The following is a 23,646-nucleotide window of genomic DNA, read 5'->3' on the forward strand; positions in this document are numbered from 1 at the left end:
CTTTGCAAACCTGTCCAGATGAGAGTGAACCAGATCAATATATCAGGGTTATTTTAAAATCACAGTGTTCTTCCTACAGCCCAGGAGTCAGTCGTCTCATGACCCTACCTCCTGGTCCCTGCTTTATCCACCGTTTTCCTTCCTCAGCCCAGACAGTCCGTTAGGAACCACCAGCCCCCTAGCCCTCGGCTGCCTCATCACAGAAGTTGGACCAAGGGATTCCTGAGCCACTTCCTGTGTGTTGTGAGTTTGTGGCCACAGTAGCAGAATTGGTCCCGCATCGTTTTGCCACATTAGATAATATGAGTTACAGGCCACTTGGAGGATTTTTTTTTTTTTTTTTTTTTTTTTTTTTTTTTTTTTTGCGGTACGCGGGCCTCTCACTGCTGTGGCCTCTCCCGTTGCGGAGCACAGGCTCCGGACGCGCAGGCTCAGCGGCCATGGCTCACGGGCCCAGCCGCTCCACGGCATGTGGGATCTTCCCGGACCGGGGCACGAACCCGTGTCCCCTGCATCGGCAGGCGGACTCTCAACCACTGCGCCACCAGGGAAGCCTCTTGGAAGATTTTTTGACAGTATGATTTGGGCACATTGCCAAACCTTTGTGCCTCAGTGTTCTCATCTATATAATGGTTATAGTAAGAATACCTACCTCCTAGGGCTATTGTAAGGATTAAGTGTGAACAGAGCCTTAACCTGGCAAATACTACATAAGGTTTGCTTTTATTATTATTACTGTCATTATCCTGATTGACACCCACATTTCTGGGTTTTCTGTGCCGAGGATCTTTTCCACATGCTGTAAGGCCAGCTTAGGAGTCAGATCAGCATAGGTTTGAATCTTAGCTTGGCAATGGTTTTCCCCTCCCTTCCTTCCTTCCTTCCATAACCCAAACATTAAGAGCCCTGCTTTGCCTCAGGCCCTAGAGATTCCCAGGGAATTGGGACTCACAGTGTAATGGGGAAGGCACTCACAGTCTGATGGGGGAGGTGGATATGTCAACCAAAAAAGAACAATGTAGTGTGGAGGGTGCTGGTATGGGGATATTACAGACACAGGAGTACAGAGAAGGCGAGCAGAGGAAGGGAAATCTAAGTTCTACCTGGAACAACACATCAGGAGAGGATCCCTGAGGTGCTTTCCTTTGACTTGACTGTTAAGGGCTGAGTGGCTTTACACGGGGCTGAGGGAGGGATTAGGGCTCTAATTTTGTTCCTTCCCTCCTTCATTCTTTCATCCTTCACACTAAGAAGCATTGAGTCCCTAGGCCTGTAATCTTTCCATGGGCCATCTATTTCTGTATGAGAAATCCCTAGAAACGCCAACTCATTAGGTCAGTAAAGAAGAGCATGCAGAGAAAAATGTGCAAAATGCCTAAATAAATGAGTCTTCATTTCTCTATAGAGGAATTTATATCGTAGCTAGAAACAAAGGATGTGAGTTCTCCTAGCTCTACCGTGAAGTACCAGGATGCTGACGACCACTCAATTTTCATTGTCATCTAATTCCCAATTAAGGTCTCTCGTTTTAATGAAAAACAAACATAGGCGAGATAGCGCCTTTCATTCATAGTTTTTTCTCAGAGAGAAAAGCAGGGCACCAAAGCCTCAAAGGTTTGGCATGTGGATGGTGACAGATTTTTATTCTCTCTGTGCTTTCTCTGCCTTTTTCAGGGTAGACCATGGTGCTGAAGGAGCCTCTAAAAGGGGACTGCTGGTCTTGTGTAGGCTCTACCTTTCCCATGTGTAAAGAGGGAAGGAAGAAACAATGAAAAAGAGAAGGGACAAAATCAGGGCTTTAACTCCTGTAGGTGGGATTGGCTGCTCTGTGCTGGTTACCCAGTTTGTGCTCATTGAGCTGAACAAACAGAACAAGACAGATTGACCATTTCTTCAAAAGACTCTTCTGTTGGCTGCAGTGACACTGTACTCTTGGCTGCAGTGACACTGTACTCTTGGTTTATCCATCATCCAACTATCCGTCATCAATCATCCATCCATCATCGTCCATCTGTCCATCCACCCATCCATCATCCATCCATCATCCATCCATCTGTCCATCCACCCATCCATCATTCATAATACATCATCCATCATCCATCATCCATCATCCACCCATCCATCATCCATCATCCGTCCATCATCGTCCATCTGTTCATCCGTCCATCCACCTATCCAATGAATATTTATTAAGACCCTCCTGTGTACCAGAAGCCCTTTTAGGGAATATAGCTATGAATAAGAAAGATAAGGTCCCCAACTATTTATTTGACAGGGTGCCTCTCAGTCTTCCTAAAAGTAACTTGTCCCAAGCTCAAATTTTGTTTTTTTGTTTTTTTAAAAAAACATATTTATAGCTTATCCAGGACACACATGTCCAACAAAGATGGCATAAGGAGGCAGAGGATATAGTCAGGTTGGTCCCAAGCAAAGTTGTTTACTAAGCACTGTTTGCCTCTGATATTTTTTAACCTTACCTATTGGGTTGTCTCCCTTCCAACTTCTCTCTGATATCACAGCTTCACTGACACCTCCTCCCGACGATCTCATCTTATTCTGTATCCTGGATGGGAAGGGCAAGAATTGTATTTAAAAGTACTCCTAAGGTTCTCTTTGTATTTTGTTCATATGAACACTTTTATGAGTTTTTAATGTGCAAACGTGGGCCCAAGAGCTGAGTGTGAGAGTAGAGACAAAAGAGAGTTTAATTGAATTGGAAGTGAGAAGCATCTAGATTGGAACAGAGGAGGACTCAACCCTGGAGGGAGTATATAAGGAGGAGAAACGGGAAGGGAGAGGAGGATATACCGCAGGAAGGTATAACCACTGAGAAATTTTCCCAATGGAGAGAGTCTAAATGATTTTTTAATTTTAATTTTTTTAATTTTAAGTTTCTTAAAACAAATTTACATGGTTCATTAGTCAAAATAATATAGAGGCAAACAGTAAAACATCTTAGTACAACTTCCATCCCTGTCTACCCCATTCCACCCTCCTACCCCCCATAAATAATCTTTTTCAGTTTTTAGGTATCTTTCCAGTGTTTCTTTAGCACATACAAACCAAAATTTATTTATATTTTTATATTCCAAATTCCAAAAGTATTTTAAGAGTGACGTCTAATATTCAACCTAAGTTGTTTGAGTTGTGAGGCAAATCCTCACCATCTACTAAGATCCGCTTCACACCACAGTCTTGTATCAAGCGTGTATGTGTGTGAAGACAAGGGACTGCCAAACTCAACTTCTGATTTCTTCTCCAAACCTGTTTTGCTCCTTTTGCTCAACTGAAAACAAAATGGCATCACTGTAGGAAAAAAATCGCGTCCCCACCCACCCATTTGTGTAGCCAGAAACCCAGGAGTGGTGCCTTACCTGCCTCTTGCCCTCATGGCCACACAGAATCCATCAAGGAAGACTGTTGTGGTTCTTCTCCAGAATAAATGTCCAAGTGCTGGTCTCCTCCTTCCCACTGCAGTCACCCAAGTCCAAGCCACCAGCTTAGGAACTTCAGTGGCATCTTCTTTGGTCTTTCATTGTTTCCTTGCTTTCCTCCAATCCACTCTCCATGGAGCAGCCATGGTGTTTCCTTTTTTGTTGCCTTTTTTTTTTTTTTTTTTTTTTTGCGGTTCGCGGGCCTCTCACTGCTGCGGCCTCTCCCGTTGCGGAGCGCAGGCTCAGCGGCCATGGCTCACGGGCCCAGCCGCTCCGCGGCATGTGGGATCTTCCCAGGCCAGGGCACGAACCCGTGTCCCCTGCATCGGCAGGCAGACTCCCAACCACTGCACCACCAGGGAAGCCCGGTGTTCCCTTTTTTAAAAACAATTTTTTATTGTGGTAACATACACATAAAATTTACCGTCTTAACCATTTTTAAATGTACATTTCAGTACCGTTAAATATATTCATATTGTTGTGCAACCAATCTCCTGAACTTCTTTGTCTTATAAAACTGAAACTCTGCGCCCATTAGACACCAGCTCCCCATTCAGCTTCCTGCTTCTGCAGGTCTGACTGCTTTAGACACCTCATATGAGTGGAATCATACAGCATTTGTCTTTTGGCGACTGGCTTATTTCACTGAGCATAATATCCTCAAGGTTCATCCATGTTGTAGCACGTGTCAGAATTTCCTTCCTTTTTAAGGCTCCGTCGTATGTTTATACTGCGTTTTGTTTATTCATTCATTCTTCCATCCACGGACATTTGGGTGGTTTCCGCCTTTTGGCTATTGTGAACAGTGCTGCTGTGAACATGTGAATTCTTTTTAAAAGCAAAGTTGATATCCTCTTTCCTTCTTAGAACCCTTTGGGTGTCTCCAGGTAGACCTAGAATAAAATAGAAATTCCTATTTTCCTCTTCCTATTTTTGAATTCTATTTCTAAAAATCCCTGACCGACCTGGCCTCTGATCCCATCTTGCCCTTTGTCCCCCATTCACGTATTTTTGGTCACGTGCGCTCCCTTCAGTGGCATAAACCAGCCCTCACACCCTTTGCACCCACGTGCGAGTCTTCTGCCTGGAGAGGTCTCACTCCTTTTCTTTGAAGTCTTGCTTCTTCTTACTCTTCCAGTCTCAGCTTCCATGTCTGGAGCCACCATTATCTTGAACCTGAACCACTGAAACTGGTTCTCTGTTTGTTCTTCCCATCCACCCGAGGCCTTCCCTGACCACCCTACCTAAGGTGACCGCATGATATTCTCTGTTACTGCGCTCTCTTTGCTTCCTGGTGTTGACTGAAAAAAAATGCACAACCTAGAAGTTAAGAATTACTTTTTATTCGGCAGACTTTCTGAGGACTTAAGCCCTGGTTGCAGCCTGTCAGATCGCTCTGCAGGACCGTTCCAAAGAGCATCCAGGATATATAGGAGTTTCTGCCACAAAGACCGGGTGGTCAGAACATCGAAAGTTTACTGTTCATTAAAGAAAACCTGGCATCTCAGGTTAAGGAGTTTAGCGCTTTTCTATGTATGGGAAGATGCAAAAGTCTGGGCTCACTGAAATCATTCCACTATAGGCACCTCAGCTCTCTAGGGCCAGCATCTAGCACTTTCTCATCCTCAAGCCCCTCCGAGTGCACCTTGGGGGGCATCGTGTTTCCATCCTGAGGTCCCTCAGGGCTCACCTTTGGGGCAGCTGTAATGTGACGGCTTGATGGCTGCAACATCCTTTGTTTACTGATCTGACAGGCAACATTTTCTTCATTGACACTGGTCAGATTTCCAACAATACATATATCTGTTTGCCTAGTGTGTGATTTCTTGACCTTATTGTAAGCTCCCTGGAGGCTGTAAACCACGTCTGTTTTAGTCACAACTATTACCTTAGCAAGTTACTAAGAGCCTAGCATTTTCAAGATGTAGAACACATTTTTGTGGAATAAATACATAACATTAGCTCTATTTTACAGGTGAAAGAAAAAAAAAAACGGAATCAGAAAGAATTAACGCCTTACCCAAGTTAAAAAATATTACCTGCAGGGCAGCGATCTGAACCCAGTTCTCTTCTCCCAAAGGCAACACTCTTTCCACTCTACAGCACATCCTCCCTCAGCTGAAGTTGGGTTCATTTTCTTAATCAGAAGGTCAAATATTATTATTCCTTCCTTCTTTCACCCAACGTCGTAACAGTGTTTTCAGTGCTTACTATGTGCCAGGCACTGTGTTAGATGCTGGATCATTAGACAAAGTACAGTTTCTGAACAGATAGCTTTTGGTTTCTTACACTCAGCTCCGTTGACTTTTTGGGTGGGATAAGTTTTTGCTGTGGGGCCACCCTGTGTGCATTGTGGGAAGTTTAGCAGCATCCCTGGCCTGGACCCACTAGAAGCCAGTAGCACTCTCCAAGTGATGTCAATCAAGTGCGATTCCAGACATGCCATTGGGGGCAAAATGAGAGAGAGAGTCCCTCGAAAGTCAGAGATTTCATTATGGTGGCCAAGCGCCATGGTTGAGAAAAGTCTTTAAGAAAGCACAGTGAGGGCTTCTCGGGTGGCGCAGTGGTTGAGAGTCCGCCTGCCATGCAGGGGCACGACGGGTTCGTGCCCCGGTCCGGGAAGATCCCACATGCCGCGGAGCGGCTGGGCCCATGAGCCATGGCCGCTGAGCCTGCGCGTCCGGAGCCTGTGCTCCGCAACGGGAGAGGCCACAGCAGTGAGAGACCCGCGTACCTCAAAAAAAAAAAAAAAGCACAGTGAATGGATATCTAACTGGACCAAGAGTGGAAGTGTGCCTCGGGACTGATATTTGGACGAAGTTTCAGACAAAAAGTCGGTCTTTTGGATAAAAGAAGGGATAAAGGTTTTCCTAGATACAGGTCACCATTTGTGCCAAGGCTGGGAAGTGTGAAATCAGGGAACTGCGTGGAGCTTAACACAACTTAGAGTTCCCTGGGGCAGGAGCCCAGGGCAGGGGCTGAACAACTTTGCCAGGAAAGAATAGCCTTGACTTTACTTTTGCCATCCTTAGTCTCTATTTCCAGTTTTCCCAATTCGTGTTTGGAAGTCATTTGTCTGCACTTAACAAATCAGGGACCCCGGCTTTCCAAGGGGATCTGATGTCAGCTTCAAGGAGAGCTTTTCTTGCGAGACCCAGCATAGCCTCCAGACACACAGCCTGAATCATGCACTAGAAATCCATACGGAAAAGGGCAGAGATGGGTTTTGAGTTTCAAGGATGAACTTTGCCTTGCGTTTGATTACCCTTTGGGGTCTTGGATTTCAGGCAACACAATTAAGACGTAAGCTGATCACCCACTTTGCTGGAGAAAGAATTCCGCTAAGCCTCTTAGGCTCAATGGCCGTAATTCAGAGCCGAGGTTCCTGACTCGTGCCCGACACATCTGGATTCCTAATGCTGTCAGAATCCCTCTCTCATAAAACGATCTCTGTGACCAGTGGGGTATTAAGTGAACATAGCCAAAGCAATTCAGACTGTTAGAAGTTGCAGGGAAACATTTAAATGCCAAACAAGCGAATCCTAAATCCCAACGGAGATAGACCAAGAGAGTTCTCTCATTATCTGATAGTCAGCAGTTGTCCTGAGATTTCAAATCAGGACAAAGTGGCCGCCATTACTTTTTTTACTTTTGTCTTGCTTAGTTTAAAATTAAGCTTCTCATACACTTATCTCCTGCCCAGGTCAAGTTCTGTGACAGTGGGGAGTGTTTGAGACTAGCATTGAGAAGAAGTACTGTAAAATAATACATAAATCCTGAGAACTCATCTCAGTTCATTAAAAAAAAAAAAACACTTTTTTGTGGCTCAGGAAATTTTATCCCTCCTTTTCACACATGTCGTTAGCTTTCTACTGCTTCTGTAGGAAGAGGATTATTTACCGAGATAATGGTGACAGCCAGCATTTATTGAAAGCTTCTCACATCCGCATCCCAGACAGTCAGCTAAGCACTTTACACGTATTCCCTCACTTAACCCTTCCACAGCCACATGTAACATGGGCTGGCCCTCATCATTGTGCCCGTGAAGGAGCTGAGGACCAGACGGCATGAGTTCTGTGTCCTAGGTTACATGTTTTTTAGGACGTTTCCCCTCAGGCCAGTTTTGCCCCAGAGTCCTGACCATCAGGCTGTGCTGAGCAAGGCTGTGGGGTGGGTTCAGAGATAACCAGGCAGAGTCCTTTCTTTGCCAGGACTACACAGTCGAGTGGGGCGGGCGGGTGTGGGAGTGTACAGCCTCTACCCTGGGTACCAGACACAGAGACGGAGAAAAACACAGCCTGTCTTTGGAACAGATGGGGAGAACTCAGTTTCCAAGAGGGGACCCTTGGGCAGTTTTAAAGGGCAGATGGGAATGAGGTCAACTGAGAAGGCAAGGAAGGGCATGGCTGAGTGCACCAAGGCATGCAGGAGGGGACGTGGGGATGGGCAAGGGGCTTGGTACTGATGGAATGATGGATCTGCTTGGCAGTATAGCAAGACAGGTAGGCAGGGGCCAGGAAGCAGAGGGCCTGAGAAGTGACTGACCTCAAGTCCCCTTCTCCCTTAGCTCATGGCTAGGAAAGCCTTCTCTGTTCAGTTGACATCCTGCCTTGTTTAGTATTTTGAGCCCCTGGACCCTGATTTATTCTCATTAGTCATTTACCTAGTACCGGTCAGGAAACCACTCTGAGAACTTTGACCAGCTCAGGAAAGATGGCATCATCTGAGTACTGGCATTTCTCTGAATCTACTCTGGGCATGTACATGTATTCATGTAACAATGCTGGGCGAGAGACAACAGTCCAGAAGGAGTCAGTAACAATTACTCATCCACTTGTTCGTTCATTCATTAATGAAATACTTCTTAGTGGCTTCTCTATGCCAGGCTGAAGACAAGAAGCATTACAGACATTATCATATGTAATGCTCCCCAAATCTCTCCTAAGCAAAGTGTTGTTAGGCCCACTTAACCGATGAGGACCCGGTGCTCAGAGAGCGTAAGGCACCTGCTCGGCACGAGGTGCTCCCACCTCTGCAGCTCCACCGCCAGGACCTCCTCACCACCCCAAGCCACAGAGATGGCAGCAGCTTCTGGCTCTCATAACCAGACGCAGACTGTAGAAATACTCAGTTATCTCAGGCTGACGCAAAGCTGACTTGACCACCCATAGTCATATTCATTTGTTCACTCATTTCTCCCACAAGTACATGCACACCTGCTGGGTACCAAGCCCCGTGTGGGTGATGGAGAGAACGCAGCTGAGCTGAGTGTACTGATGTGTGAAACAAGCACTATGGGTCTCTCTGGTCTGTACCACACAAAAGGACTTCCCTCCTGTGCCCACTCAGGTGAGGGGCAGAGGCTAAGAGACAGAGGGAGAAACTACTATTTATAGAGCACCGACTGTATCCCAGGCTCCATGCCAAATCCTTGACAGGCATGATCCCACTGCAACCGAGTGAAGTGGGACGTGTTTATCCCTATTTTAAAGGTGAGGTAACTGAGTCTGGTTAAGGTCACAGGTTTGCCCGAGGACACCTAGATGGTTTCTGCACCAGGGCAACTTTCTGTTGGACTCATTAACTGTTTTTTGTGCCAAGAAGACTTTTGGCAGTACAATGAAGTCCCGGGACCCTTTCTCAGAATAACAACTTTGAATCCATAAATAAAAGGCAGACAGTTACAAAAGAAACTGATAATGTTGAAATGTAATTACCAAAATATTTAAACTTTTGAGATGCAGTCGTATACGTGCTTCTTTGTGTTGAATCTAATGGCATGATGTAGTGGCAGGTTGAATACTACCATAATTTCAAAGCAGTGACGAGCATGGCAATACCTGGAGATAACAGGATATAAAATGACCTGTGATTTCTGTTGTGGAAAGTCACAGGACATGGCTGGGGCATTAAGGATATTACTGGGGTTTATTCATTCATTCATAATTGAAAGACATGCTAATTTTCAGTTTGAGATTAGTGAATTAAAATCTAATTAGTAAATTAAAAATGCAGTGTTTTTCCCATTCAAGCTCATGGACCTCCCCCAAAGTTCTGTCCATGGCGGGGTGTCGGTGGACACCAGGTTAGGGTACTTGCTTTATGTCATTCAGTTCTGTTCAAGGAACACTTGATAAAGCTTCGCCTCTGTGAGTCACTATCTGGGCACCACAGAGCGGTACAAGGGAAGTTATTGATGCAGAGGAGATGGGAGTGGAGGAGGAATGAAGCTTTGCTGCCTGCTGCTACAGGCTGGCATTTTATATCCTGGATCTCGTTTACGCTGCACTTAAGCATATGATGAAACTGAAACTCAGAGAAACGCGCCTGAGGTGTAATAGCTAGTCGGTTGCAGAGCTAGGATCTGAACCAAGCCCTGTCCCATTCCAAGCCGCTCAATCAGATTGAGCCCTGGAGGCGCGAGTCCCACTCCCGCGTGGAAGAGGATGTGTGCGTCTTTATGGAGAGGGACGGGAAATTACGAAAGCCTGCACTCAAGGAGGAAAATTGTTCACTTTTGCTTATTTTGTAGCCAAAAGCTGGGTCTCTTGGATCGGGTTCGCCTTTCTAATCCTCGTGGTAGCAATACTAAAGGAAAGCTATTTACCCCTCTGAATGTAGATGCCATAGAAGAAAGTCCTTCTAAAGAACCAAAGCCTGTTGGCTCAAACAATAAAGAGCGTTTCCGCACCGCCTTCCGCATGAAAGCATATGCTTTCTGGCAGAGCTCTGAAGGTAACGCCCTTCCTCTTCCTCACCCTGTCTCCTCCCTGTCACCTCCTCCCACCCTCTTCCTTCCTCCCCTCCCTCCCTCCCTTCCCTGTGGAAGAACCCTGCAGTCTACAAAGTAGCCCTTTCCTGCTGCCCTGCATCAGCGTCTCACTTGTCTTATCCTCAGCCCCTGGGCTGTGATAGGTCCCTGCACTCACTCCAAGAGCAGAGGGCCCACGTTAGCTGTTCTCCTGGGCCAGGGTCACCACATGTGTCTGCACATCCCCTCCAGGGAGCCTTGGGACATGCCGCCATGGATCCTAAGGGGGGCCCTGATGAGTGCATTGCCATGGAGGTCACCTCGAAGGATGGAGAGGGGCCCGGTGCAGAGTGATCTGGACACCTGGGGAACTCAGCACCCCCAGGGGTGGGAGGAGGTGTTGGAGAAGTGCCCCATGGGGGCTGTAGGAGCAACACATCTGTGTGCCCCTTTCACTTACGAAAAGGGAGGATGAGTAGGGCTCAGAAAGTGACCACCCCCCAAGTCAAGGTCACAAGGATAATGACTGACAGAGCAAGAATCCAAACCCGGGTCTGTCTGATAAACACCCACGTGTGTCCCTTGGCTGCCTCCAAAGGGCCACTCCGGAACCCTGGAATTCACATCACCTCCACCCTAGCCTTCTCCCCCAGCAACAGTCCTGACCTACAGGCACCTCTGACTCAGACATCTGGATAATGGAAGGGAGATGAGGAGAGGGTCTGGATGACGGAATGACGTCACAACTGGAGAACGCATCGGGGTTTCTGAAATGGGAATGGAGATGCAGGAGGCCTAGTTTGGATGGCTCTGACCGAACCAGGTCCCCGAGCCTTTCCGAGTACTGTGACCTGCCCTTGACATGTGTCTCCTTCCCTCCCAGATGCCGGGACGGCCGACCCCATAGCGGAGGACAGGGGCTACGGGAATGACTTCCTCATCGAAGACATGATCCCCACCCTGAAGGCCGCCATCCGAGCCGTCAGGTAACGCCCCCTCCTCCCTGCCTGTGGGCCTCCCGAGGCCCCAGCTCAGCTCCACAGGGTGCGGTTTTGTAAAGTGCTCTTGGGCTTTGGGAAGGTGGGCAGAAGATCCCTCAGGTAACCCCTGAGTCAAGTCCAGAGACTATGTCAGTTCTAAGGGAGCGGCTGCATTAGCAGGTCATCCTGGGAGACCTTTGCTCTCCGTTTTATAAAAATGCTTCCACAGGCCCCTGACAGTGTTTCCGACTGTCACCCTCTTGTCTGGCTTCGGCCACCATTTATTTTAAAGGATGTTGGGGAGGCAGGCAGGGGTGTATTGACATGGAGTTTTCTTTTATAAGGCTTCTCACTCAAAATAGCTTTTCTTCTGCCTGTCTTCATCCATCTAGTTCTTTTTTAATTAGCATTTTCAACAAGATAATCACGGATAGGATTTTTTTGTCTGCTTCAGACAAGACTGTAATTCACCCTGGCTATTTCTGTTTTGTTTTGAATTCCACAAGAAAATAAAAATATGCTACTACTTCAAGGAAACTTTGACCAGGATATGGGCTTATAAGCACTCCGCCATAGTGGCAGTGAATTCTGGAAACTAAGTCAGAGTCTCTGAGAACTAGTCGTGATATTTTCAGAAGATTCCCAGTCCAGTAGATCAGGGAGCACAATAGTTTATAATATGTGACCCTCAGCAAAGCCGCTGACCTGGTTCCTCATGATCCCATCCTGTACAATGTCCCAGAAATGAGGCTGGATAAAAACACAACTACCTGGATTCATAACTGGTTGAATGGTCTTATTCAAAGAAAACCAATGAATGAATCTGTGTCAAGCTCGAGGGAGGTCTCTGCCGGGATGCTTCATGGTCTGGCTTCTGCCCCATCCTTTTTAGCATTGTCATTGATGCCTTAGTTCAGAGGTTGGCAAACTTTTTCTGTAAAGAGCCAGGTAGTAAATATGTCAGGATTTATGATCCGTAGGTCTCCGCTGTATTCAACTTTGATTCTGTAGTGCAAAAGCAACTGTAAACAGTCTATAAATGAATGACTGGGACTGTGTTCCAACATAACTCTACTTTCAAAAACAGGCAGTGGGCCAGATTTGGCCTGCAAGCCATAGTTCCTGATACCTACCTTAGATGGAGCTATGTAAAGGGCAGGCTTAGAAAATGACATAAAATTGGAAAGGATGGCGAGTTGGATATACAGTCAATAGGCAAAAATAGTGTTTAGGGGCTGACGCCATGGGCTATGACAAACAAAATGAGCCTTGAATGCACCATAAAAAAGACCCGTACATGGGACTTCCCTGGTGGTCCAGTGGTAAAGAATCCTCCTTACAGTGCAGGGGACTCAGGTTCGATCCCTGGTCAGGGAACTAACATCCCACATGCTACTGAGCTCGAGCGAGAAGAGGAGAGAGAGAAAACCCGAACACCACAACTAGAGAGAAACCCGAATGCCACAACTAGAAGAGAAGAGAAAACCCGAACGCCACAACTAGAGAGAAACCTGTTGCCTCAGCAAAGATCCTGCGTGCCACAACTAAGACCCGATGCAGCCAAAAAGTAAAAGGCCTGTACAAGTATGAGATGGGAGGACCTGGGAAGCTGTGTTTCCTGCCTGGCCTATGATTAAAGGTTTTAACTGACACTATGTTCAGCAAGAGTTGACCTCGTGATGGGAATTTCAAGGAGCATTAATCACCTAGGATGACGTTATTGGTTCCCAGGAAGATGGAGGTGAGGGTTCAGCATCTCCAAGTTCTGGGTGCCCCCACTTAATTGAGAACCTGAGAAAACTCGGGGAACAGAAGCTAGCTTTTCTCTTCCGGGAGCTCGTAAGCCAAAAGACTGAGGAGGCTATTGAGGAAGAGATATGTCAGCTGTCCTCAAACAGAAAGCAGTGTGACACAGGATTAGGACCGTGAGCCTTGTCCGCGTACAAACCTGGGTTTGAAGGAAACTCTGACGTTATGAGCTAGATGGCCCTGGGAAGATGCTGGAGCTCTCTCGGCCACAGTTGCATCATCTGTGAATTGATCTATTAGCAAATTGTTAAAAATGCGCTTAGCTCAGTGTCTGGCATGTAATGAATGTGAAATAAATGTTAGCTCTTATTGTTACTATGAATTTATTATTCAAACGAGTAGAAGGGGGTAGTCATGAAGGAGAGACGCCAGCCAGCCTCATTCAGTGTGTTTCCAAGAGGTAGAACCAGGACCAAGAGTTGAAACTTCTCATCAAGTTGTTTCTTTTTGGATGTTTTATCCTCCCCCGCCCCAGAGTTTGCTCATCTTGTATCATAATTTCCTTTACTGTCCACTCTTGATGTACAAATGTCTCTACTTTGCCTTGCAGAATTCTACAATTCCGTCTCTATAAAAAAAAATTCAAGGAGACTTTGAGGCCTTATGACGTGAAGGATGTGATTGAGCAGTATTCCGCCGGACATCTTGACATGCTTTCCAGGATAAAGTACCTTCAGACGAGGTAAGACAGCACACCTGGAAGGATGGTGCTCTCCTGACTGCTAAGGAATTAGACAGAGCCAGGTAGACCTTAGCGCTGAGGGTGAAAGGCATTCAGTAATCCACAGTGCAGGGGAGAAATTTTAAGAACAAACATATTCATCAAACATGGATGTCAAGGCCAACCAACACCAGATCAGACAGGCTGGGAAGAATTTCTATGACATTGACACGGCCAAGATCAACACCCTGATTAGGCCTCAGGGAGAAAAAAGGCATCTGTGCTACTGGCCCCTGACTGTGCTGCTTTGGATGTTGCCAACAAAATTGGGATTACCTAAAATGAGTCCAGTTGACTAATTCTAAATAGAAATTTTCACCCAATTAAAAGTTCATCAAGTGTTATTTATACTAGTGAAAATATGGAAACAGCATTGATTCCCAGTAACTGCCTCCATTTTTGTTAGGCACCTGGCGCTCTACATTTATGTCTCTAATCCCTTATAACCCCCTAAGTATTGCATTATAGCTGCCATCTTACCAGTGATGAAACTGAAGCTCATAGGACGATGGATTTGCCCAAAACTACCCAGCTAGTAGGTGGCAGAGCTGGAAGTCAAACCAGATCCAACTGGTTACAAAACTCCCATTCTCTGTAACATACCACACTGCCTCAAATCTATAAATAGTGATTAAGAAAAGAATGGTACCTGCTCTCATTAAAAAGTTATGCAGCCATCAAATGACATGTTAAAAATGTATATAGTGAGATAAAAATTTATGTGATTAGTGAATATATATATGCATAATATGATTACTTATAGTACACTTAGATACTTATATGGACATACGTATGATTATATTTATATATAGTCTACCTAGATCTTGTGATGATATTAACTATGTTATTTATATACTGTGATTACAAAAATGTACACACGTAACATTTATTTGGAAATATACACAACACATACACACTCTCCCTTACAGGAGCCTAAAGAAGAGAAATAAGACTTCCCCCAAGGGGTTACCATAGCTCTACTGATGTGATGAGTCCATGTGTGATTTTATTTCTTCTTTTTAAATTTATCAAATCTTCAATGAATTGTAAAAATATCCTTTTAAAAAGAAAATCATTTAAAACAACTAAAGGACACTTTGATGTCACGTCCTAGAACTGACATCAGGAAGCCAAAGCCCTGAGGCTCATTCTCAGACCTGTGTGAGATTTCAGATTGACATGAGTCAGGTCCTCTCTGGACCTCAGTTTTCTCATCTGAATATTTCACCATTGGGTTGTCCTGCAGAGTTAATAGGACCATCATGTTGAATGAGTTGACCATTAACGATGCTGCTGGGTTGGAAGAATGCTTATTTGTGACCTTCCTTTGTCCATAAATGGAATACCAACTGTGACGGCCCAGCACAGTGGCGGGCACACAATCGGTGCTCAATGCTGCCGAGCAAAAGGATACGTGAACGAGTTCTGAGCCTAACGTGCTGTTATTTATGCAATGTGTCTCTCTGAGAGATGGAAGGAGGGAACATGATGTCTAGGACATACCGGCCTCCAGAAATATCAGCCCCTCTTAATGTGCATTGAGTGGACCTTTGCACAGTCATCATGTTTGGTATTTATCAGGCACAGGAGTTTCTGAGTCTTAGCGGGAGGTTGACTGCCTAAGTGGGCTAATCACATGCCCCCAGCCATGCTGATACTGCAGGAGGCCAGAGAGAAAGGAAGGGTGATTTAGTACATGGTGGGGTCACTGGAGGAGCGGTTGGGTTTGCAGAGAGACAGAGTGAGGCATGGCTTCTTCTGGGTGCGTGGTCTTAGCGGTCCTAGGCCTGTGACAAGCCTTCAAGGCTGCTCCCACACCCGGCCCCTGCCCTAGCCATGCAACTTGATGAGGGGAGGGGGTGGGGGGGCGTTTGTCTCCTGTTGTGCTCAGGGTGGCGCAGATAGGGAGCTAGTGGCTTGAGCAGAAATGGAAGCAAGGTGTGGGAGCCAGTGTTGGATCATCCTTCTAATGGTCGGAGCAGCCTGCAAAGCAGCAGAGAAAAGAGAGCACAGCTGAAAACAGAGGCTAGGGTTTAGGAGGAAAAACTCCCTAACTAGGTGTTTTGGGTGGAATAAAAGAGCTGGAAGACCAGATAGGCTGTGGCACACATGACATTTCCTGTAAGAAATAACAAGACACAACTGTCACCCTGTCTCAGTGGTTTGGCTGCCTCTCTCCCCTGGGATAGAGAGATGCTCCCGGTACCCCTGGACCGAAAAAAGATAATGATACATTGAGATTATAAATTCTTACTCTCTTTCTGTGTCTCTGTCTCTGTCTCTGTCTCTGTCTCTCTCTCGTCACCTCTTCCTTTCCCTTTCCCCCTTCCTCTCTCTTGTTTCTCTTCTCCTTTATATTCCAAACCCACTGCTGACTACAGAAGGAAGAGAATGAATTGCTTTCTTCTCTTTTCATGTAAAGCTGTTTTTAATTTAATCCCCTCTCTTTGTGTGCTCTCTTTCAGAATAGATATGATTTTCACCCCTGGACCTCCGTCTACTCCAAAACATAAGAAGTCTCAGAAAGCATTCACCTACCCATCCCAGCAATCTCCCAGGTGGGGCCTATGGTCATGGGCTGACAGGCTGTGTGGTGCCAAAGCCCACAGAGCATTCCCCAAACCTCAGCTGGGCTTCTTCACGGTGGGGTGAGGTTGCCATTCCCCTAAACCAGATGAAGAGAAAGAGTTTGAAGCCTATTCCGGCCTGTGGCCATCTGAGAGGTTTCTGTACAAAAGACTTGCAGCCCCTCCACCCAGACCCTGTAGGTGACACTGCTTTTTATGGCTATTGAAAATGAAACTAATGGTTTCCTAGTTATAAAATAAGAGGAGACTTATGAGCTTTACTGGAACCGAAAGAATATGTCACGTTGGCAGAGCCCAAGGCACTCCTGGTCAGCTATCTATCTCGGCTTTTCCTGCATCATCACCCACAGAGCCCAAGAAGGAAATCAGATGTCAGGTCCCTGACAACACTGTAACAGGCAGAGCTGTGTCCTTCAACAGAGCAGCTCCGCTGTCCCTCAAAAGATGTTTGAGAATTGTCCTTTGTTAGGTCCTCATGAACAAGGAGCCATCCTTTAGAACAGCGGTCCCCAACCTTTTTGGCACCAGGGACCGGTTTCATGGAAGACAACTTTTCCACGGACTGGGGGTTGGGGGGGGATGGTTTCGGGATGATTCAAACACATTACATTTATTGTGCACTTTATTTCTATTATTACTACATTGTAATATATAATGAAATAATTATACAACTCACTGTAAGACTGACCAGAGACGGAGCTCAGGCGGTAATGCGAGCGACGGGGAGCGGCTGTAACCCACCGCTCACCTCCTGCTGTGCGGCCCGGTTCCTAACAGTAGCGGTCCGTGGCCCGGGCGTTGGGGATGCCTGCTTTAGAAAGTCCACTGTGAAAGAAGTGTACACTTCTTTATTCCCCAGTGTCTTCAAGGCAGGTAACATGAGTGACGGGAGGTAGGCATAAGAAATGTTATGCACCTTATCATAATAAGGCTCCTTATTAAAGAAGGAAGAACGTAAGGAGGATAATATACAGCATCTAATCTTTGGCCTCAGTCCTGGGGATAGAATAGCAAGGGGTGAACGTGCCCCATCCCAAGGAGGTAATTGTTACTTTGTTCTGCTGTTGCTAATTTTACCAATGAAGATCCTCTGTTTCCAGAGAGTCTGATTTCTCAAGAAAAGCTGCATATCCAGATTTCATGTACAATTCCCCATTTCTGAGATGGCTTAAATGTTTAGAACCCTGTGCAAGCCAAGGAGAACACCGGTGGGCTTGGATTCAGCACACAGGCCACCAGTATTTGACATGTGCTTTAATTCAAGATTGCTCAGCCCAAGACAGGCCAGGGTCTTAGCAGGAGTCAGTAGCCTAGAGAGAAAAACCAACTGCCTAGAAAGTGCCAGACATGAATGGTTTCAAGCAATAGCTAAGTGCCCTGAAAGGTCTCTTCTACGTAGAGCAATATTGAAACTAACTGGGATTTAGGCAGATATGAACTGTGCCTGGCCAAGGAGCAAATGCAGCACACGTCTCCATCCTGTTCCCTACGAATAGCATCTTTTGCATCATTTTCCAGATTTCACATCTGTTTCCCAGTCTTAACTAAATGAAACAGATGAAATATTGGAATATTGGTCCCCACTGTGTAGAATTTCAGAGATGAGACAACCCCTCCCCCACTCCATCCTCAACCAGTCGTCTGAGACGGAAAGGCCAAGGAACATAATTTAAAGGAATCAAACACTCTGGGCACAGTTACTAACCTTGACACAGAGCTTCCTAAGAGCAGCTTAATATTCAGCTTCAGGACTTCCCTGGCAGTCCGCTGGTTAAACTTCACACTTCCCTGCAGTAAACACGGTAAGCATGAGATGTCCCTGTTGAAGACAGGAAAATGCTGGCCTTTCCTGATGCCCATTTGCCTCCAGAGTTGCGTGGTCTCTTCCAGACCACGTCAGCCTGAACACGAGAAGGATAGTTCCAGGGGCCACAGCCCACCTAGCTGAAATGACCTTGCAAGGCACAAGTAGCTATCACGATCTTACAGCAACACGGGCTCTTCCCTAGGAATGAACCGTACGTGGCCAGACCGTCCACATCCGAAGCTGAAGACCAGAGCATGATGGGGAAGTTTGTGAAAGTCGAGAGGCAGGTAGGTCCTTCCTTTCTCTCACCAAAAAACAAGTATGTGAAATTTACTTTCAAATGTCATTTTTTTCATAGGGAGATAACATACTTGAGAATCTACCATTCATAAAAGGATCTGGAAATGAAATTGCCGATTCAGCACTTTACTGGTTGGGTGGTCACGTGCAAGTGAATAAACTGTTCTGAGTCTTAGTTTCCTCGTATGTAGAACGGGGATTTTAATTCCTCATGAGGTTGCCATGAGGACTAAATCAACTGATACCCGTAAATTATCTACAGTAGTAGCTGGCACACAGTAAACACTCAACAAATGGTGGCTACTGTTACCGTGAACTTCGTGGTGTTTAAGGAATGTTGGTGACCTTCTCCACATTTATTCGTAATTCTCCTCCTTCCCTGAAAGTTTGGGTCATTGTGTGGCCGGTGTGAAGGGGCCTGGAGGAGGGCAGGCTGTGGGTGGGGTTCATTCAGGGCAGAAAGGAACCTATTCAGTGACAGCACCCTAGGTAGCCCACCTCTCCTCTCTGCAGTAAAGCAGCTTATATTTCAGGATCGTTTGCCCAACTTTACACTAGATAAATAGCACTGTCAGTTTCCCTTAGGATTCCTATCAATCCTTTTATTTTATTCAGAACCTAAAATTGGATCTGTGCAGAAGAAGCAAGAGAAAATTTGAATGATTATTCTTTTTTGGTATATCAAGAATATCCTTTTCCATTTTAAATTTTTAATTTCTCATCTCAGCTCTTCCACTTACCTGCTCTGTGATGTTTGATGAGTTACTTCATCTCTCTGTGCCTCTATTTCCTCACCTGGAAAATAGAGAGAATAATAGTATCCACCTCATAGGGCTGTTACGAAAATTAAATAAGTTAGTATCTTTAAAGTGCATACTAACTGCTAGAGAAGTACTAGTTATTGTTAAGGCTTGGGTACCAACTCAGCCACGACCTAGTTCTACGCTTTGTGTCTTCATCTGTAAGAGAGGATGGTAGACCTGCCTGCAGTGCTTCCTGGTGAGTTATGAACTGTCAGGGAAAGAACATGCCATGCACACATGAATGCACACTTGTGTCTGTGCACCCAAAGATTCTGATACGTTCTCAATTTTGTGGGTAGGAACAGATAGATGCAGCTTATCTCAGTGTATCTTCCCCTGGCCTCCAAGACCCCTAGGCAGGGTCTCCAGTTCTGAGCGCAATTCTTGCTAACCACTGCCCTTGTATCTTTGGGGCTTACATCACCAGGTAGGGGAAATGTACACAAACAGTCTAGATGCTTCTGTAAGGGGATGTTTGCAAATCAAGATCTCCCGCTCCTAGACCCAAACGCAGCAGCAAGGCCACCTCCTCCTCGGGTAGAACTTGTCCTCCACCCATCTCTCTGCTTCCGGCTTTCTGGGAAGTCCTTGCCCTGTGTGTGTTTTTTTTTTTTAGATTAGCACGAATCCATGCGCAAGGCTCAAAATCAAGAGGCACAAAATAATTAGCTGTTATGATGATTACGACTTGCAAGAACCCTCTTCCTTTCTGAGAAGTAAACGCTATAGTTTTTCCTCCCGACCAGTAAAACTACCCGCAGGTCCGGAGAAAGCAGCGATTCACGGCTCCTTGTGTTTTCCAGGTTCGCGACGTGGGGAAGAAGGCAGCGATTCACGGCTCCTTGTGTTTTCCAGGTTCGCGACATGGGGAAGAAGCTGGACTTCCTGGTGGACATGCATATGCAGCACATGGAGCGGCTGCAGGTGCACGTCACCGACTTCTGCCCGACCAAGGGGACCTCTTCGCCAGCTGAGGCGGAGAGGAGAGAGGACCACCGGGAAGCGGATTTGAAAACCATCATGTGTAACGACTCTGAGACCGGCGCCCCCGGCGCTCCCTACAGCATCCACCAGGTGCCCATTGACAGGGCCGGCCCCTACGGGGTTTTTGCCCACGACCCCGTGAACCTGTCCCGAGGGGCACCCAGTTCTGGAAAGGTTCACGCCACCCTTTCCTCCTCGGCGACCACCTATGTGGAAAGGCCCACCGTCCTGCCTATCTTGACTCTTCTTGACTCCCGAGGGAGCTACCACTCCCAGGCTGAACTGCACAGCCCCTGCTCGGACCGGGTCTCCCCCCAGCAGAGACGCAGTATCACCCGGGACAGTGACACCCCCCTGTCCCTGATGTCCGTTAACCACGAGGAGCTGGAACGCTCTCCAAGTGGCTTCAGCATCTCCCAAGACAGAGACGATTTTGTGTTTGGCCCGAGCGGGGGGTCAAGCTGGATGAGGGAGAAACGGTACCTCGCCGAGGGTGAGACAGACACGGACACAGACCCCTTCACGCCCAGTGGCTCCATGCCTTTGTCATCCACGGGGGATGGTATTTCCGATTCGATATGGACCCCTTCCAACAAGCCCACTTAAAAGGGGTCGTGGGCTGGCTCCTCCTTGTAATGTAGACAGACTTTGTATAGCTCGCTTGCTCTCACACCCGCCACGTACCTGTGAGATCCCCAGTGGCTGCGTCAAACGCGTGCATGTGCGTGGCAGCCCCGCCCGGGCTGGGGCTTCTCGTGGCCTTTCTCCCCTCCAGGTGGCCACAGTGGAGCCGCCTCCTCTCGAGCATGGTTTGCATGACCTACACTATATAAATGGCGCCGCTGACCTCTTTAGGATACACGTTTAGCCGCTCTTCTTACTTTGAATCATGACTGGACCAGTACAGGGAGAAACGACTGGGGAGCCGTGCGATGTGTCTGTGTGGTCGTCTGGTTTGGGTTTTGGTTGGGTGAGCAGAGAAAGTCGTTTACGTTGTTTCTAGCGTCACTGCCCCTTTGTGTAAAACAGTCCAACAATTAGCCGTTTTCTAAAGCAAGCAAATAATTCTCTCAACAAAAATACATTGCGTATCAGTGACGTCGCCTCCTGAGCTAAAAACATGAGGGGAGGAACGAGATAGTCATCACATCTTCAAAACCAAGAATTTAAAACATTATTAAGGAAAGCCTGGGAAAACCTTCCAAAAGCTCTCAAAGGGACCTCACTAAGTAAGTCTGTCATTGTCAGCTATCACGCCCCGGTTTCCTCATCTATGAAGGGTGGTGGCAGGTGTAACGTGTTGGATGAGTTGTGACTAGGCAGGGAGAAAACACACACACATGCACATTAAGATAGTTCCCAAATTACGTAGCCAAAGATAACAGAATTTATCAGCAGTGGGGTGCCCCTCGGGGCAGGGGCTCAGTGCCTTCAAAATGAGGTTCCAATTCACATTCTTCCCCGAGATACTTGTATAAAATATCCATCTCAAATAGGAACTAGAGTCAAGAGGGCGCACAGAATTATCCAGTCCACATCCTTCCTTGTAAAAATGAGAAAGCTTAGGCCCAGGTAAAGACATATGTCCAGGGCCACTCCATTGTTCCCCAGAGACCTGAGACTCAAAGCCCGGTCAGCTGACTCACTCCAGGCCCTGGTCCCTCCTGCCACGCCACTCTGCAGTTTACACAACAGGACCGAGACGCCTGTACTCTGTTGTGTGGAAAGCACTCGTGACACTGTTTACCCAGCGGGAGGAGGATGCCTGCTTTTATTGCAAAACATGTTTGTCGGATGCTTTGCATTTTGGATCCAGAAAAAAGTAGTAATACAAGTGAGCTACAACATTCATTAATATGCAACTAGACAAAATTTCCACAACCATCCATTTTTCCTCGTCTAGATTTTTTTTTTTTTTTTTTTTTTTTTTGGTGGTACGCAGGCCTCTCACCGCTGTGGCCTCTCCCATTACGGAGCACAGGCTCCGGACGCGCAGGCTTAGCGGCCATGGCTCACGGTCCCAGCCGCTCCGCGGCATGTGGGATCTTCCCGGACCGGGGCACGAACCTGCGTCCCCTGCATCGGCAGGCGGACTCTCAACCACTGCGCCACCAGGGAAGCCCCCTCCTCTAGATTTTTTAAACCACACATAGCCATAAGACTAGCTGAGCTCACTGTCCTGCTACATAAGCATTAATATGAAGCAGAAGCCATCCTGCTAGGAGATGTTGCTATTCTCTGAAACACACTGATGGAAAAGGTTTCCGTTAGGCTCGAGATAATTAGCTAAATGACTACACTGCAGTGTTACTGTCTCACTCTTTTCATACGTCTAAGCACACATTGTGGATGGTTACCTTGATGACAGGATGTTTGAAGTGGCCTACGTGAGTGTCTGCGTCCCACCGACGCTCTCCCTCGCAGTCTCGTCAAGAGCCATAATGGCTGCGGCAGACGTGATGGTGGATGGTTTCATCGTTACCTAGTGCAGGGATCTTGCACTATATCGGCGAGAGGAGCTCCTTCCTCAGAGATTGGTTTCTTTCAACCTATGTGTCAACAGGTACCATGTGTAAGGCTCAGAGTACAGTAATAATGAAGGGTCAGCCCCTGACTTTAGGGACTTACAACCAAAGCCTGAAGTCCTTGGCTTTGTGAGGGGTAAAAAAGGAGTTTTACTTGGAGAGTCCCACGAATGGATGGGTGTTGGCTTTGAAGTCCGAGGTAGGAAATACACAAGAGTGCGCACATACATCAGGCGTGAAACCCCCTCCCCCCATGGTTTGCCGTTTGACTTTCTGGCTATCTGAAGGGCAAAGGGCATGTGAGCCTCCTGACCCCCTTCAGTATGGCTGCAGTTGATGACCTAAGAAACCTTATGCCCCTTCCTTAGAGTTCGGTTCTTGATTCTGACCTTCCTGGAATCTTTTGTCAAAAATGATTGAGCCATCTAACATACCAATTATTTTTCTAACTTATTAATATTCTTGCAGAACCTACTGGCCTCAGTATCTTACAAATAGAGGCATTTTCCAAGAACTCAATGGAGTTCCCAGCTAGAAGAGTGAGACTTTCTCATCCTCAGGTTAAAAATAGTTACCATGGCTCCAAAGTTAGAGGATTACCTTAGGTTCTTTTAGTAACTGATGGGCAGGGATTGGGTTTGTGTCGATTCCATACCTCCAGTGCAGTATGTTGTCTTTATCAGTGTAGACCAAGGCAAATTACATCGTCATGAATGAATAAATGATAAGAATCTTAAGAGCTGTTCTTTCCCATCTAAGAAAACAAAAAAGAAAGAAAAATCATCTAGAATATTCTTTGATATTCCTTTAAAAAAAAAACACATTCCAGAAATGCAAAGCAAACCAAACCTACTCAAGTTGCCTGCCCACAGATGACATCATCAACATGGCTGGCATTGATGAAGTAGAAATTCAGAGTCTGGGATTAAACATAAGTTATTAGG

The 23,646-nt window shown here is 46.5% G+C and overlaps 2 protein-coding genes across 4 annotated transcripts in view; one reads left to right on the top strand and one right to left on the bottom strand.

The window, feature by feature from the left end:
• The window catches only part of KCNQ3 (potassium voltage-gated channel subfamily Q member 3), a 298,396-nt gene extending 277,528 nt beyond the window's left edge, over positions 1-20,868 (top strand). The window contains 6 exon segments of the mRNA XM_079901356.1: positions 9,967-10,169; positions 11,069-11,171; positions 13,525-13,656; positions 16,161-16,253; positions 18,293-18,377; positions 20,049-20,868. Of these exon segments, the coding sequence (XP_079757482.1) occupies positions 9,967-10,169; positions 11,069-11,171; positions 13,525-13,656; positions 16,161-16,253; positions 18,293-18,377; positions 20,049-20,783 (1,351 nt within the window). The 3' untranslated portion in view covers positions 20,784-20,868.
• A 207-nt stretch (positions 20,869-21,075) lies between these two features.
• The window catches only part of EFR3A (EFR3 homolog A), a 181,217-nt gene continuing 178,646 nt past the window's right edge, over positions 21,076-23,646 (bottom strand). For all 3 annotated transcript variants that reach the window (XR_013824491.1, XR_013824492.1, XR_013824493.1), the window contains 3 exons: positions 23,358-23,456; positions 22,535-22,726; positions 21,076-21,191 (listed from right to left, as the gene is read on the bottom strand). The gene's annotated coding sequence lies outside the window, so the exon portion shown is untranslated. The remainder of the gene's footprint in view (positions 21,192-22,534; positions 22,727-23,357; positions 23,457-23,646) is intronic.

This window comes from Stenella coeruleoalba, assembly GCF_951394435.1.
Source record: "Stenella coeruleoalba genome assembly, chromosome: 17".
Classification (NCBI taxonomy): domain Eukaryota; kingdom Metazoa; phylum Chordata; class Mammalia; order Artiodactyla; family Delphinidae; genus Stenella; species Stenella coeruleoalba.